Below are 14,977 nucleotides of genomic sequence, written 5' to 3' on the forward strand. Positions count from 1 at the left end.
CTGTTTTAATGACTAAATCTGAAAAACATGGCTTATCCCACTTTTTTTACAAATTGCCTGGAGAACCTCGGTTGGTACTCAAAGTCTTACACTTAATTTTCTGCTTTATCATGTTAATGTATCCCAGCTATAAATTACAACCTGAATTAAAACTAATAAGATTATAACTTACCTTTATCTGGTTGAGGTGGTGGCCGTGTAGGAACTGAAACAAAAAGTAAACAAATGGTAATTATTCTCATGACCTATATTAGAGGCACCATTTTATTTATTAGCAATGACTCCCACTCAGCAGCCAAGCGATACCCCTTGCACCACTCTCATAATATATTACATGTATTAGGTCATAACCACAGCAGCTAAAGGGAGTATCCCAATATGCTTTGCGGTACCATAATAGAACTGAATGTGTTATAGAAAAAATACACATAATCCCTCACTTCAACTATCAATTACTCGCTTAAATCAGGGGAGCTTAGAACCAAATTATAACATTATGGAGTTTGAGCAAATAAATTACCAATCCAAGCATATAATACAAACATTAATACTATTGTAAGACCAATCTATTGTATTGGGATATTTAGGGCTGTCCGTATTAATCTAGCTTTCATCAAAAGCACTCTAAATAATGCTTGTAGAAGAGGTTTTACGGTATTCAGTTTTATAAGCCAACATTGTTCGTCAGTTGTCCAATAAAGCAAAAATATATTTTGTTATCAAAGATGTTTCCTTTAATTTGACACCTCATTTGTGATAATTGACTAAGAAACGACGGAGATCTGGGACCAGAAAGTCGGTAATCGTCCAAAACAAATCAATGACCTGTTACGGCACAAGTCAGAATTAAAAAGACTACTTTGACGTCATCTGTTAGTCAAAATCGTGCACGGTTTGTTTACAAGTGTCGTGATGTTGAGTTGTTGTAGTACACGGCGGTAAAACAGAGCGCCTTTTGGTTCATTTTGCGCCTACAAATATACAAACCGTCTCAAAAGTTAGGAAACTTGCTTTCCAGAAGACACCATATCAACAATGCCGAGAAAAGCTGCTTTTTGGCTAAAGTGCGGAATTTTCGACATTTTCTGCGATTCCTTTTCTCTGATTGGTACAAGATGAATCAACCTTCCTATTAACTAATCAAGGATGGTAGGGAGTTTGATTGAGAGTGACGTCAGACGTGAACTAGTCTTTTTAATTCCACCTTTACTTATAAAATGTTTGTATGCATTCAAACACGAATGCGCATTTTCTGTGTTGAAGGTTGCACATTGTCAGCCTCATGAAGTGTCACTTTTGATGTTGAAGATTTTTGGGCCTGAGATCCCCGTCGTTTCTTGGTCATTTTACATAAATGAGGTATCAAATTAAAAAAAGACTGTAACAAAATGTTGATTTCGGATATTTGTGCCATTGAACTACTAATAAAGGTGGCTTATAAAACGGAGTAGTTACTTTATGTGCTATGTTTACTAAGCAGTCCCAGAACAACGCCAAATATGGATTAAAAGACCTTTGACATTGGATGTACAACAGCATGTTATGATCTAATGGGAAACTGTGCACATCAACAAACATCATTTATATCAAAAATGCAACGTCTGATATAATTTGAAACCACATAAATTACTAGAGTTGGTTCTTCTCTTGGATTTGGACCAAGCTTTAGAATATCGAATGTTGCGTTTTGAAATAAAACAAACCAGAAATTTATCACCCATTGTAAAACATATAGCACATGTACCGAATACATGTACATACATTGGCTGACCTTGTGGATTTCCTGGCCCAGCCATGCTAACCACATAAGGAGATTATACGATTAACCTAGTGCAGCTATTGTCATAGCAGGGTATTATTATGTAATACTCCTGATCCATATTTGGCGTTCTCTTGGACTGCTAAGAGACAATTTTCCGGGAAAATCTGTGACTGGTTGAAAAATCTGTGTTAGATTCCACTTTTCACGGATTTTTCAACCGATCACAGACTTTTGTCTCCTATTGCTACTCTTCTCGAAAATTACTTGTTACAAGAGTGTTTTTTTTTCAATTCATGCACCATAAATCTGACAATACAATTAAAATCAGTTCACTTTCGAGGATTTTGACTACAATAATGACATTATTACACATTACCTGGAATAGGACGGTCTGTGTTTACTGTCAAGGTTACAGGTTCACCGGCCCCTTCCGAATTTTGAGTAAATATCGCCACCGTATAGAAAGTCCCTGGCGTAAGGTTCACTGCAGTGTATGTATGACTATCTTTATCTAAGCTAATCATCGGTAAGTAATCTATTGCGGTGCCATATGGACCAATCCCAAACCTGATGATGTTGACTTCGTCTCTTGACGTTGTCCTTGGTAAGATCCAGGAGAAATAGATAGAATGCTGTTGCGGGTAGAATTGGACGTTTTCAACTGGAGGTGGGACTGTTCTTCCTGAGGAGATGAAACATAGAGGCACATAATGCTAACCATCAATAGAGAGAATTTGTTATTTTGAGAACATGTTTGAGTTGAGGTCTTAGAAAGCAAATGAAGTATTCCAAATGTAACCTTCTAATAAGGTGGTGTTTGCTGAACAACGCCCCCTCCACCCGGACCTACCCCTCGAGTATGTACCTTTTTTTTAAGTGGCACTTCGTGATCCTCATCCTTCCAAATTACCTAACAAAATTGAGATCTTTATACCATTAGAATAACCTAGGACTCGATAATGTTTGTGTTCATAACCTTTCTCTAAGATTCGTCGTTTGACAAATACTTGGTTCAATTTGTACTTTATGTCAGAAGTCAACACAGTGGTCTATGGGGCATTGCAATATACCGTAAAAACCCGTCTATAAGCATATACTTAAGAAACGCCCTCAATAAAATTAGTTGCTTTTGTATTTGGAGTTTGAGCAACTAGGAAATCTATTGATTATACCCTAAAATGAAAACGCTAAAATTTCAACACAGTATAGCCTGCCGTTCATTATAACATAATGCAACTGATGGTAACTCCCAAAGTCGATGACCAGGTCAACAGAAATTCAGGAAATAAGCTTTTTTCGTAGATATCTGTTGACACATAGCCTATAAAGAGGATGCTTACATCACGAAATGCCCTCTTAACTAAAAGGAACTTGACTATTAAATTAATTTCTTTTCATACCTGAGGATGTCGTAAATTCAATATCAGCTGGATTACTTTGGCCTTTTCGATTGTACGCCGTTACATATACGTTGAATCGAACATCTGTTTGCAACCCATATAAATCAAACTGTGTAGGGCTGACAGGCAGAGTCTGTGTGTTTGCTACAGGATCATTCATAGGGCCGTATGAAAGAACATATCCTGTTATATCGGCACCATTGCCTATTGGTTTTTCCCATATCAGACGAGCAGAGATTTCTGTTATAGATGTAGCCCTTAGATTTTGTGGCGTGTTTGGAATTTTAGGCACTTCTGGTGCAGTCGGCTCTACAACAAAAAGACAAGATAATTTGATTACACTATAAATGATAATATTACGTAATTATTTCAAATATTGGACATTGCCACTGATTTGCTTGTCTGGCATAAAAGATTTTCTTCGTGAATCCATCTGTTTGTCAGTTCCTGTCTCCTCTGCCCCCTTTCCCATTAAATCTAACTTATGTTTGAATGATGAGATATGGAGCGTTTACAACCAGTTGCAAGGTCGTACTGAATCATCGTGGCAGCTCGGAAAATTTCAGGCAACCGGCCCCTGGCAGAATTGGAATGGACCCATACAATGAATGATTCAGCTTTATTGAACAAGTCCATCTTTACAGCCTTCAGACCATGGTTTCCGACAATTTCCCTATTTTGAAATCGTTATTATCAACTTATATAAGAACTGGAACCGGTCCAAATGGTCTAAAGTACTGCTCCCCTGAAATTATCCGACTATGATAAGTTCCAAAAATTGAATGAATGGTCCATCCAAGATGTCATATGCGTCAGGAAATATATTATTCGAATATTAAAAATCATACAAAAAATTAACATATAAAAGAATAATTTAGTCTATTTGGCTTTCCCAAGACAGTGGCATACGCGTGTGAAACATGCGCGATGAAACGCGGTGCATATGTAGCTCGCGATTCGGCGTGAAGTGACTCGACTGCGCCCTACATAATATGCCGCCTTTGAAGCCCAATTCAAATACATGTAGCTAATTTATACTCTCAGTATATAAATTACAGATTCATGTAAATCCTTATTTTTGTCTTCAATACACGGCTTTCGGCTGAACCAGGCAGGCTATGTTAACACATTTATGACAATGACAAAGGTGCCAAAATGATCTTTACGATCGTCCAGATGAGCAAATCACTGAATGGGCCTTTAATGTTAAAATAAAACGGAAATTATCCATGTTGATAAGATCGTCTTTTCAAAGTGATAATATACAAATCAAAAAATTAACAGTATACCTCATCAAAACGACAATAAATCAGTAGGGATTTTATTTAAAAAATGAATACTAGTATTAGAGTGATTAGTTGACAATTGAACATTGCATAAAGATTACCCAACGTTCTAACGATGTACTACCTGGTGGAGGCGGTGGTGGATTCGTTGGATCAGGAGCGGGTGCAAGTGTTTCAATTATAGTCATCACCGGTTCACTCCGTCCCTGTTGATTAACGGTAACTACCGATACAGTGTATCTCGTTGCAGGTAATAGTTGTTCTGCAGTGAAAGTCACGGTATTACTTGCAAAGTCTGAAGTCTGCAAATCTTCAAGCGGTGTGCCATATTCACCGAAGCTAACAGAAATGTGTCCAATAGCATTAGCTGTTGTCGTTTCGGGTAATGTCCATGTTACGTCAATGGCGGTTTCTTTTGTACTGGATTGTAGTATTTCAACTGCTGGTGGTGGAAGTTTTTCTGTAGAAGAAAATGTCATTTACATAATATTATTAGTAAAAATTACCCTTTCTTAAAAGGTGTCTCAGGCAATCATAACATTATGCCTTATATGTTAGAAAAATAATTATCAAGTACGAATCACATGGTTTTATTGAAAACAAATTCATATTGACCATAAAAACAAATAAAAACAGTCGGCTCTCAACACGCGATATTCAAAATTCCCGCGCCGAATTGTCTAAGTGTAATGACGTAATGGTTATTTATTAGTGCTCATTTTTCGCCAGCCTTTATTGTATTGCTGGGACGTCATTGCACTCGATAATTTCGACGCCCGGGAATTTTGAATATCGCGTGTTGAGAGACGAGTGTTTTTTTTCATTTTTATGGTCACTATGAATTTGTTTTAAATAAAACTATGTGATTCGTGTTTGATAATTATTTTCTTGCATATTAGACAAAATGTTGTGGTTGCCGGAGTCATCCTTTAATATTCTTTTATTCTATTCTTTTAGTAAAGGTTTGAACAGTTCATATCTTTATTTTGCAAGTATATTTTTGCCATCAGCGACTTCCCAGCAAACACAAAACGTTTTAAAAACGTTTTATACAAGTTATATTTTTGGTTTTTGGTTTTGGTAAAAACGTTTTAATAACATTAAATGTCGGGTTATATAAAGGTCATGAAAACGTTTTAAAACGATTTATGAAAACACACTACAAAAATATACAAAAAATATTTGTAAAATGTTTTAAAAATGTTATTGTAAAATATTTTTTGCAAACTTTTTTGCCAAATATTTTGTCAACACTTAAATAACCTTATGTTAGAATATTTGCAGTAAGTTATCATAAAATGTTTTTGAATGTTATGAAAACGTTTTATAACCTTTATATACCCTTTATATAACCCGACATTTAAACGTTTTCTGGCAACCTTTTATAACCATTTGCGAATGATGTCGTAAATGTTTTGTGTTTGCTGGGTTACAACCACCAAATGTAATAAACAGGCCCGGAAATAGGGTGTTGAGCAAACTGCTATTACTGAACATTTCAAGGGGGTGGGGTGACCAAGATTGACTGAATTTTGACGTCGTCATTGGTTTTAAACGTAAACACAAAAATGTCTCAAATAATTCTAAAAGTGTATGCATGTTATCAAGCACTATTTTATCAGTCTAAATTCGTGAACCTCATTGTAAGTACTGTTTTTTGAATTTTTTGTATGAATAACGCACGATATGTTATGATATATATATACTGAAATACGTGGTGTAGCGGTTAGCATCTTCGCCTGACACGCGAAGGGTCCCGAGTTTACATCCCACTCCCGGCTATAATGATTTTTTTCTTCACATTCATTTGGTATCCAAAATTATTTATTTTCATGGGAAAATGTATACATTGCAATGGGAAATATATTTTGTGCATTTTTTTCTGTAACGGGGCTAGTAGAGCTAAAAACGCACTTCGGCTCGGGGCGTCCAACGTCCAGGCAGTGTTGCCGTCATATTGTCTGTTTTGTTTACGCTATTGGCTGTTGCCGCATTAAATGACTGTCGGCCACCATCGTCTGAAACATTTATTTTTGGGTTTTTTCCCAGTTGTTTACTCAGTGAAAGTACCGTTACCTACCTTCTAATGTTTGAAAATCGACGGTTATTGGATCACTCTCGCCATCGGCATTGTATGCGACCAAATATATACGGTATTGTGTGTTATCTGTTAATCCGTCTAATTCGGTTTCCGTTGGAGAAGGGTCCACATTTACTGTGCTTGCGGTAGGGTTATCCAGAGTACCATACGTGAGTTTATAACCTCTGATTTCCGCACCGTTATCTCCTGGAGCGTTCCAAGTGACACTGGCAGATGTGGTCATAGGATCGGCAACTAGGTTTTGTGGAGCTTCTGGTATTATAGGTGCAGCAAGTCCAGGTGGTGGTGGTGCTTCATGTAAATAAATAAGATATAGTAGGTAATTAAATCTGGTCAACCAGAAAAACTCACTTTAGGTTGGATGGAAGAACCGACGTTACGGCCAAAACCTTTGGCCTTCAGCAACGACTTCCTCATCGATTGACCTCGGATGGCCCTAAATCATCCACCCAGCTGAAGGCCAAAGGTTTTGGCCGGTGATTCCATCTAACCAAAAGTGAGTTTTTCTGGTTGACCAGATTTAATTACCTAATTGATCAAATCCCAGATGACTGAAAGTATACATAGTGTTATGTATAAAAATACGATAATTATTATCCTAAATTTTCGAAATGGCTGGCTGTTCATTAGGACTTGGTGTTTTTGGCCAATTTCCAAAATTGGTCAATCGGTCCCATAGAAGGGTGTTCCTCTATTTGGTCTCCTTATTCAGTACATTGACGTGTTAATAATTATACGTTTTGAAGAGATGGCTAAATATTGAGATAACATACCATATTCAACAGTAGCTCCATTCACCCAACCACTGAATTTACTTTTTCCTGATAGGGTCCTCGTTTGCATCCGAATTCTATAAGTAGTTGCAGGAACCAGCCCTTAAAAATAGACGCCAATAAAGAAAATGGAATAGAATGGAAGAACATATAAAGAATGATTGTCGTCATCATAATCAACATCACCATCATCGTCGTTGTCATCATCACCATCGCCATCATAATCACCATCATCATCATCATCATTATCATCATCATCATCATCATCATCATCGTAATCGTCATCATCATAATCAGCATCTTCGTCATCATTTTATTTATATACTAGTACTTCAGTCAAACCTCTGTATGATGACGTCTTTCTTAGATGTTTAATGCAATCATCAAGTCGAGATTTCGTATTAAACGGATACAATTATAATATATTATCAGACTACATTTTATTCACCTTCCAGAGTGTATTCTGTTACTGCGCCTAAACGTTGCAGCTTTTTCTTGCCTCCGGAAACTTTTGACCAATGCATGGTGTATCCGGACCAGTCGGAGATTGCTGGTGGCGTTATGGAGATAATGATGCTTGTCGGAGATGCGGAGGAGAGACTGAAATTAGGAGGCTGTGGCTTCGCTAAATGGAACATAATCGACAATTATTATTTTAATACAATTAAAATTTGTATTAAAAATACAAATAGGTCACCAAATTAAAATTAAAATTAACACCAAATTAAAATTTGGTGTCAGGCTACCTTATTTTATTGTTAAGGGTTATATTGGTGGTTTTAAAGCATGTTTTTGTGGAATATTCGTTTATGTGCATTGCCTAAAGTTCCTGTTTATAGTGTGTGTGTGTGTTAGATGGGGTGGTGGGTGTGGTGTGTTCCTTTAGGGTTAGACAGTGAGCCCCACTAATTTATCTTTAGCCCCATGAGAACTACCTGCCGATTGGCCAAAAAGAAATTTTCATTATCAATTGGACCAATCAGCAACATTGTTAGAATAATTTCACCACGCAAAACAATTGAGTTGATTTATTTGTAAAGCTCCATTCTGATTGTTAAAAGTGAAGATATCATGTAATAACCAATCAGAGGGATTGTTATTTTAAATCAAACCCCACTAACTTACCTTTAAATCGGTTAATACAGTAAGTATCAGGTTTTTAAACAGGTATAACCAGGAAAAGTATAGTTTGACATATCTGTGATGTACAGATTCGACTTATTAGCAAAATGGTCAAAGGCTAATCTTTGACCTACATTTAAAATTACTTTGACGACAACAGCCCACATACATTCCACCCAGAATTCCTCCCCGAATTGGGTGTAACCTTAAAAACCTGAATTACCTTGCATCGTCTGAAAGTCAACAGATACTGGTGAACTCTCGCCATCGGCATTGTACGCGAGTAATGACAAACGATACTGTGTGTTATCCATCAACTCATCTAATTGTGTTTGCGTTGGAGTTGGGTCCAGATTTACGGTGTTCGCGGTAGGATTATCCAATGTACCGTACGTGAGTCTATAACCTGTGATTTCAGCACCATTATCTTTTGGGGTTTCCCAGGTGACACTGGCAGATGTTGTCGTAGGATCGGCGGCCAGGTGTTGTGGAGCTTCCGGTACTATAGGTGCCACAGGTTCAGGGGTTGTTGGTGGTGCTTCATATAAATAAGTTATAATAATGTTTTAGCCGATGAAAACGAAACCCTGTTCTACGGACGGATTTAGGCTCTTAAAGTTTTAAAGAAAACAATTAATTTACTATTGCTAATTGTAATAAAATATAAATTAAGCGTAATTCTGATAAATTAGTTGGTTTATTAATAACAAGCCGCGAAGCAGCATCGACGGTCGATCCAAAGATCGAACATATTTGTTTCTGGTGCCTTAACCGTGTAAATTTTTGAAAGCTATACGGTATTATTTTTTGCTAATACTTAAAATTACACAGGTAACTTTCTTAAGAGTTGTCAAGAAAACTATTTGCTTCATATTATTATGATATACATAGCCAAATTATCAAATATTCAAAACAAAGAAAATTTTATCTACATGAACTTTTCGGAATTCGCATGGGTGTGTAGGCCTATATTCAAATCATTCGCTCAGAAATACTTTGTGGCAAATCTTCCCAAAATTCCCCGTCGGTTCCGTAGACCGGAGTTCCTTTATTTCGTCTCTTTATATTTAAATTCAGTACATTGGTATAATTAAATACACGTGGAGAGATATGTGCGTGCTTACTAAATATTGAGATAAACATACCATCTTCCATAGTAGCTACGTTCTGCCAATCACTGTATTTACTTGAGCCTGATCTTGATTTTGTTAGCAACCGAACTCTGTATGTAGTTGCAGCAACCAGCCCTTAAAATACACACCAATAAAAACATGGAATAGAATGGAAGAACATACAAAGAATAATTAGTCATCGTTTTCATCACCATTAACATCACCATCACCATCGCAATTACTGTCATCGTTGTCGTCGTTATCATCATCATCATCATCATCATCATCTTCTTCTTCTTCAAGCATCCTCAAACCATGCTAGGATAAAACCTCTGTATGGGGACATCTTTCTTAGAGATGTCTAAGATTTCATATTAAAACGGATATAATCATCACACTACATTTTATTCACCTTCTAGAGTGTATTCTGTTACGGCGCCTAAGGTTTCCAGCTTTTTCTTGCCTTCGACCACTTTTGACCATTGCATGGTGTATCCGGACCAGTCGGAGATTGCTGGTGGCGTTATGGAGATGGTGATGCTGGTCGGAGTTGCCGAGAAAAGACTAAAATTAGGAGGCTGTGGCGTCACTAAATGGAAAACAATCGACAATTGTATTAATTTTAATTCCAGCTACATTATTGTGTGTTTTCTTGATATATTTGGTTTCTTTTATGTTATGTGCATTACAAAAAGTTGCTGTTCATGCTCTTGTGGATGGTGGCGTGTGTGTATGTTGCAATAATGAGGTTAAAGTACGAATTTACTAGATTCAGGAATTATCCGCTGTCATCCGGGTATTTTGCAACGTAAACACGCCCAAGACATGTTATTGTAATCAATTATTATTACCATCTAAAACCTTTGATTTTCGACACTGAGCCCAACGAAGTTATACTGCGCCAAAAATGTTTCCGAAATCCTAATCATGAATATTATGACACCCCATTGAGTCCAATGTGACCTCTAGAAGTAAAGTTACAAGCATTTGACTAGACGAAGGTCCAGTTTTAAAAGTGACAACTGACCTATTCAAAAATCCACAGACTAGACTTCTTCTGGCTTTGGAGCGGTGGATGGCTAACTTGTTTTATGCGCGACTTTTTATTTAAATTTAAAACAAAAAGGGCAAAAGAAAACTGAAACAAAAGAAAATAAAAAAAGTTGTGAAAAGTACAGAGAATAACAAAACCGAAATAAAAACTAACTGCTTTAAATAAAGCTTGACTGAAGAAACTGTTTTGTCTCTTTGTTGTGCTTGTTGGAGTCTTATCGCCTTGTGTATACCAGTTTGTCACTTTTGCCTAATCAAATGCTTGTAACTTTACTTCTTGAGGTCACATTGGATTCAATGGTGTGTCATAATATGCATGATTGGGATTTTAGGATTTTTCCCAAGTGTTCTGATACTTTTTGGGCACAGTATATATCAAAATCAAACTCCAATAACTTTAAACTTATCAATTAGATACAGTAAGAACTTAATTAGCCATTTTTTATCGCCATATCAAATTTTGAAGCAGGAATAATCTGGAAAAGTATAGTTTGACCTATCTGTAATGTAGAGTTTCGAGTTACAAGCAAAAAGAAAACAGGTCGGTCATTGTTTACCTACATTACTTTGATGACAACAACCCACATATTGTATTCCACCCGACATCCCCCCGAAATCTGTGTAAACTCTAAACTTGTATTACCTCGAGTCGTCTGAAAGTCAGCAGATACTGGTGAACTCTCGCCATCGGCATTGTACGCGAGTAATGACAAACGATACTGTGTGTTATCCGTCAACTCATCTAATTGTGTTTGCATTGGAGTTGGGTCCAGATTTACGGTGTTCGCGGTAGGATTATCCAGTGTACCGTACGTGAGTTTATAACCTGTGATTTCTGCACTATTATCTGATGGGGCTTCCCAAGTGACACTGGCAGATGTTGTCGTAGGATTGGCGGCCAGGTTTTGTGGAGCTTCTGGTATTACTGGTGGTGGCGCTTTATGTAAGTAAATAAGAAAATACAGTATGTCAGAGTAATGTAACTTCACACAAAATTTTATTATGGTCTAAAATGAATATTGTCGAAAAGTATTGACATTGCACTGTTCTTTAAACACAGACAGATTTTCTTGCCCTTAATACAAAAATATCTAAACAAGAGCACTGTTTTACATCTTTTTGGCAACCCCAAACAGAACTTTTTTTTCACATACCATCATCCATAGTAGCCACGCTTTTCCATCCTCCGAATTTACCATTTCCTCCTGTTGATTTGGTGAAGATTCTAGCCCTATATGCAGTTAAAGGTTTCAGTCCTGTAAAAATGACACAGAATCCGTGAAGTTAATTGGTATAAACGGGCACAAAAGTCGTGTGCAGGGGTTGGAATAAAACGTCTATTTTGCCCCTGAAAATTGGCGCACTTTATGCAATTTACCCTAATTCTTTTTTCCATCGCTCTATTCTCTTTTTAGAGCAGACTATACAATCCTGGAACACCCATAATAAGTCTTTTTCCCGTGACGGAAGCATAATATTATCGGGGGGGGGGGCATTGGGGAAAAGGGAATTTGAGGGGGGGTCAACAAGTATTGCCCACAATTGCCGTTAAAAGTCAAAAGTTTCGTAATTTTGGCTTTTTACTGGGGACATCTGGAGGAGAGTTTAGATTTTGGGGCATACCCATGCCTTCCCATGTGGCGCACCCACTGAGTACAGTAAACAGTCTGTAGCACAACGGAACGTAAACGGATAATAAACATACATGTAAGTAAAAATATTTCTTACCGTCAATAGTATATTCAGTAACTGCACCAATGGTTACCTCTTTCTTTTTCCCTCCTATTTCTTGATATTGCACCTTGTATCCTCTTATCCCAGAGACAGATGGTGGTGTCAGGTCAATGGTAAAACTGGTTGGTGTGGTGGATTCAAGAGTGTATTGGGGAGCTGGTGGCTTAGCTGAAATGATAAGAAAGATATTATGTTAAAATTTTAAATAATTTTGTTCAACTAAAAGAAAAGGGATATCAAGAAAGGGAAAAGTCAAGATTGTATTCTGTGTGATTTAGAACTTTTGTTCTAAAGTGACAGTCAAGTTATTGGGGCATACCAAAATTCACCAGGCACAATTTATATATATGTACATAGAGATATAGGTAATTAAAATAGTATTTGATTCACAATACGCTAATTAAGCTATAACCGGAAAAGTGGACTATATAAGTATGAATTTGTTACTACAATTTGGAAAATGTTATAGATTCATTTATGTGTTCATCAAAAGATCTTTTCTATTTTGATCTTAACATACCTTAACATACAGTATAGTGACACCGTTCATTTCCATAGCCCATAAATCATTGTGGACCATAATCGAAGCTGTTTCTGTGCTGTTAAACTGTTTATATGCTGACTGTAGTGGCTCATGAAGATGGTCTTTGGACATATGATTAGTCAACTGTTTTGCAAATTAAATACTTTGGAAATGAAAGGAGGTTACTCACAGGACGGTAGTGTTTAAAGATATTGTGGTCCAAATTGTGTTTCCTGAGCAAAGGTATTATGATGGCAGATTATAGAGGATCTGGGACCAACTGTTGCTTGACCAACAATGAATGGAGAGGCTCAAGCAGACAAGAGGGGCATAGAGATTTGATAATTATCTCCTTAACATGATCTTCAGACACAGTGGTGAATTTGTTTCACAGTCAATTGTTCTGTAAACTGCGAGGAATTTGCAGCATCTGACCCACCAAATGGTAAGTTCTAATAGTCACAATCTTATTCATAAAGAAGTCAGCAAACTGGTTTTGCAAAGACACCTGGACATTCATGGTCAGGAAACTTAGAAGGTTGTTTCTTGTGGAGAATGTCATCAATGATGGAGAACATAATTTTGAAGTCATTGCCACAGTCAACAATCTTGCTGTTATAGAAAGTGCATTTGCTAAGATAGAGAACTGTTATTTTGGATTGCTTGGAAGTTCTCAAAGTTAACAGTTAAGCTACTTATAATCCACTTTCATCATGTTCATTCAGCCTTTCTTCGATCTCTTTTGGGGTTTATAAAAGGTAACCAGATTAAAACATATTGATCCACTGGTAAACACGATGTCACAGTACTCGAAATTCTTAAATGCGACGATTGGACGATTTAGAAACAGCATGACAGCATCGAAGCATTTTTTTAACAGTACAGGGATCCGGCCATAGGGATCACCCCCTCCTCGGGGTATAAATATATACGTATCATAGCCAGGTGGAGTAAGTGTGGATAGATAAAAGTCATCAGATTCATCACCCAACTCTCTATAAGAGCATATCAATATCATGCTCAACAATCAAGTCGATCAGTGACACTTACTTGATTTAGTTTGGACACCTTCCTTTCCTCTAATTCTTGTAGGGTAAATCTTGAGATTCCCAAAGAGAGAATAGTGTGAAACATATGCTTTGGAAGTGAATGATTTTTGACACTATATAGGAGAGTATGTTGAGTAAGCCATTCAGTTGATGGTACTTGTGTAGATTAAGCAATGGGTGATTATCATGTTCTGTCCAAACAAGTAGTGATGCCATAGAAGCAAATCCAAATCCAAGCGCCAAATACATACCATCAAATGCATAGAGTTTAGTGGTGGTACAGATGAAATACACAGTAATGAAAATTCCAAAATGAAATATCAAACATAGGTCCATAAAGTCTCGGAAGGAACTGCAGTAAGATGATATAACTTTCAACATTTTCAAACAGTGTATGTGTCTTGTGCAAATTTAATTGATGGTAAAAGACAGAGCACATGCAGCCTCACAGCGCACATCATGTTTTATTTTGTGTTTTGGTTTTCTTTTAAAAAGAAGCTCTTACCTAAACAGGAAGTGTTCTAAACATATGTTTCCTATAACAAAGTTTATAAATACTATTAGTGTCTAAAGATAATTACCATCAAATTAATGTTTAAAGAAAAAGGCCAAAGTGTTTAAAAATTAAACATTGTGTTGTTTATAACTAGGCCAAAGTGTTTAAAAATTAAACATTGTGCTATTTATAACTAGGCCAAAGTGTCTAAAAATTAAACATTGTGTTGTTTATAACTAGGCCAAAGTGTTTAAATATTAAACATTGTGTTGTTTATAACTAGGGCCAAAGTGTTTAAAAATTATTCATAACCTCATTAATATACGCGAAGCCTGTAATCCAATCAAAAGAATTTGATTGCCTTACCGTGCACTAATTGCGAGGTCATTAATAACTCACAATGACTCCGGACGCGCAACAATGACTTCTGCGCGCGCGTGCGTGTATAAGCTACGCGTTATGGCAACGCAAACGCCTACGCGATGCCGTCGCACTTCTGTTTATTGGTAGCTCTTGTTGTCGGCGCGAATGTTATATTCGCCTGGTTGATTTTTGTGTAGGGTAGG

General features: G+C 36.8%; 1 protein-coding gene across 1 annotated transcript in view; it reads right to left on the minus strand.

Moving 5' to 3' along the window:
- LOC140143002 (fibronectin-like) overlaps positions 1-14,977 on the minus strand; it is a 55,921-nt gene that overhangs the window by 25,904 nt on the left and 15,040 nt on the right. The window contains exons 2-14 of the mRNA XM_072165029.1: positions 12,338-12,511; positions 11,764-11,865; positions 11,253-11,546; positions 9,969-10,145; positions 9,590-9,691; positions 8,668-8,982; positions 7,771-7,947; positions 7,323-7,424; positions 6,529-6,840; positions 4,573-4,908; positions 3,163-3,471; positions 2,139-2,444; positions 173-205 (exon numbers count right to left, since the gene is read on the minus strand). Of these exons, the coding sequence (XP_072021130.1) occupies positions 173-205; positions 2,139-2,444; positions 3,163-3,471; positions 4,573-4,908; positions 6,529-6,840; positions 7,323-7,424; positions 7,771-7,947; positions 8,668-8,982; positions 9,590-9,691; positions 9,969-10,145; positions 11,253-11,546; positions 11,764-11,865; positions 12,338-12,511 (2,739 nt within the window). The remainder of the gene's footprint in view (positions 1-172; positions 206-2,138; positions 2,445-3,162; positions 3,472-4,572; positions 4,909-6,528; positions 6,841-7,322; positions 7,425-7,770; positions 7,948-8,667; positions 8,983-9,589; positions 9,692-9,968; positions 10,146-11,252; positions 11,547-11,763; positions 11,866-12,337; positions 12,512-14,977) is intronic.

Source organism: Amphiura filiformis, chromosome 20, assembly GCF_039555335.1.
Source record: "Amphiura filiformis chromosome 20, Afil_fr2py, whole genome shotgun sequence".
NCBI classification, from domain to species: Eukaryota; Metazoa; Echinodermata; class Ophiuroidea; order Amphilepidida; family Amphiuridae; genus Amphiura; species Amphiura filiformis.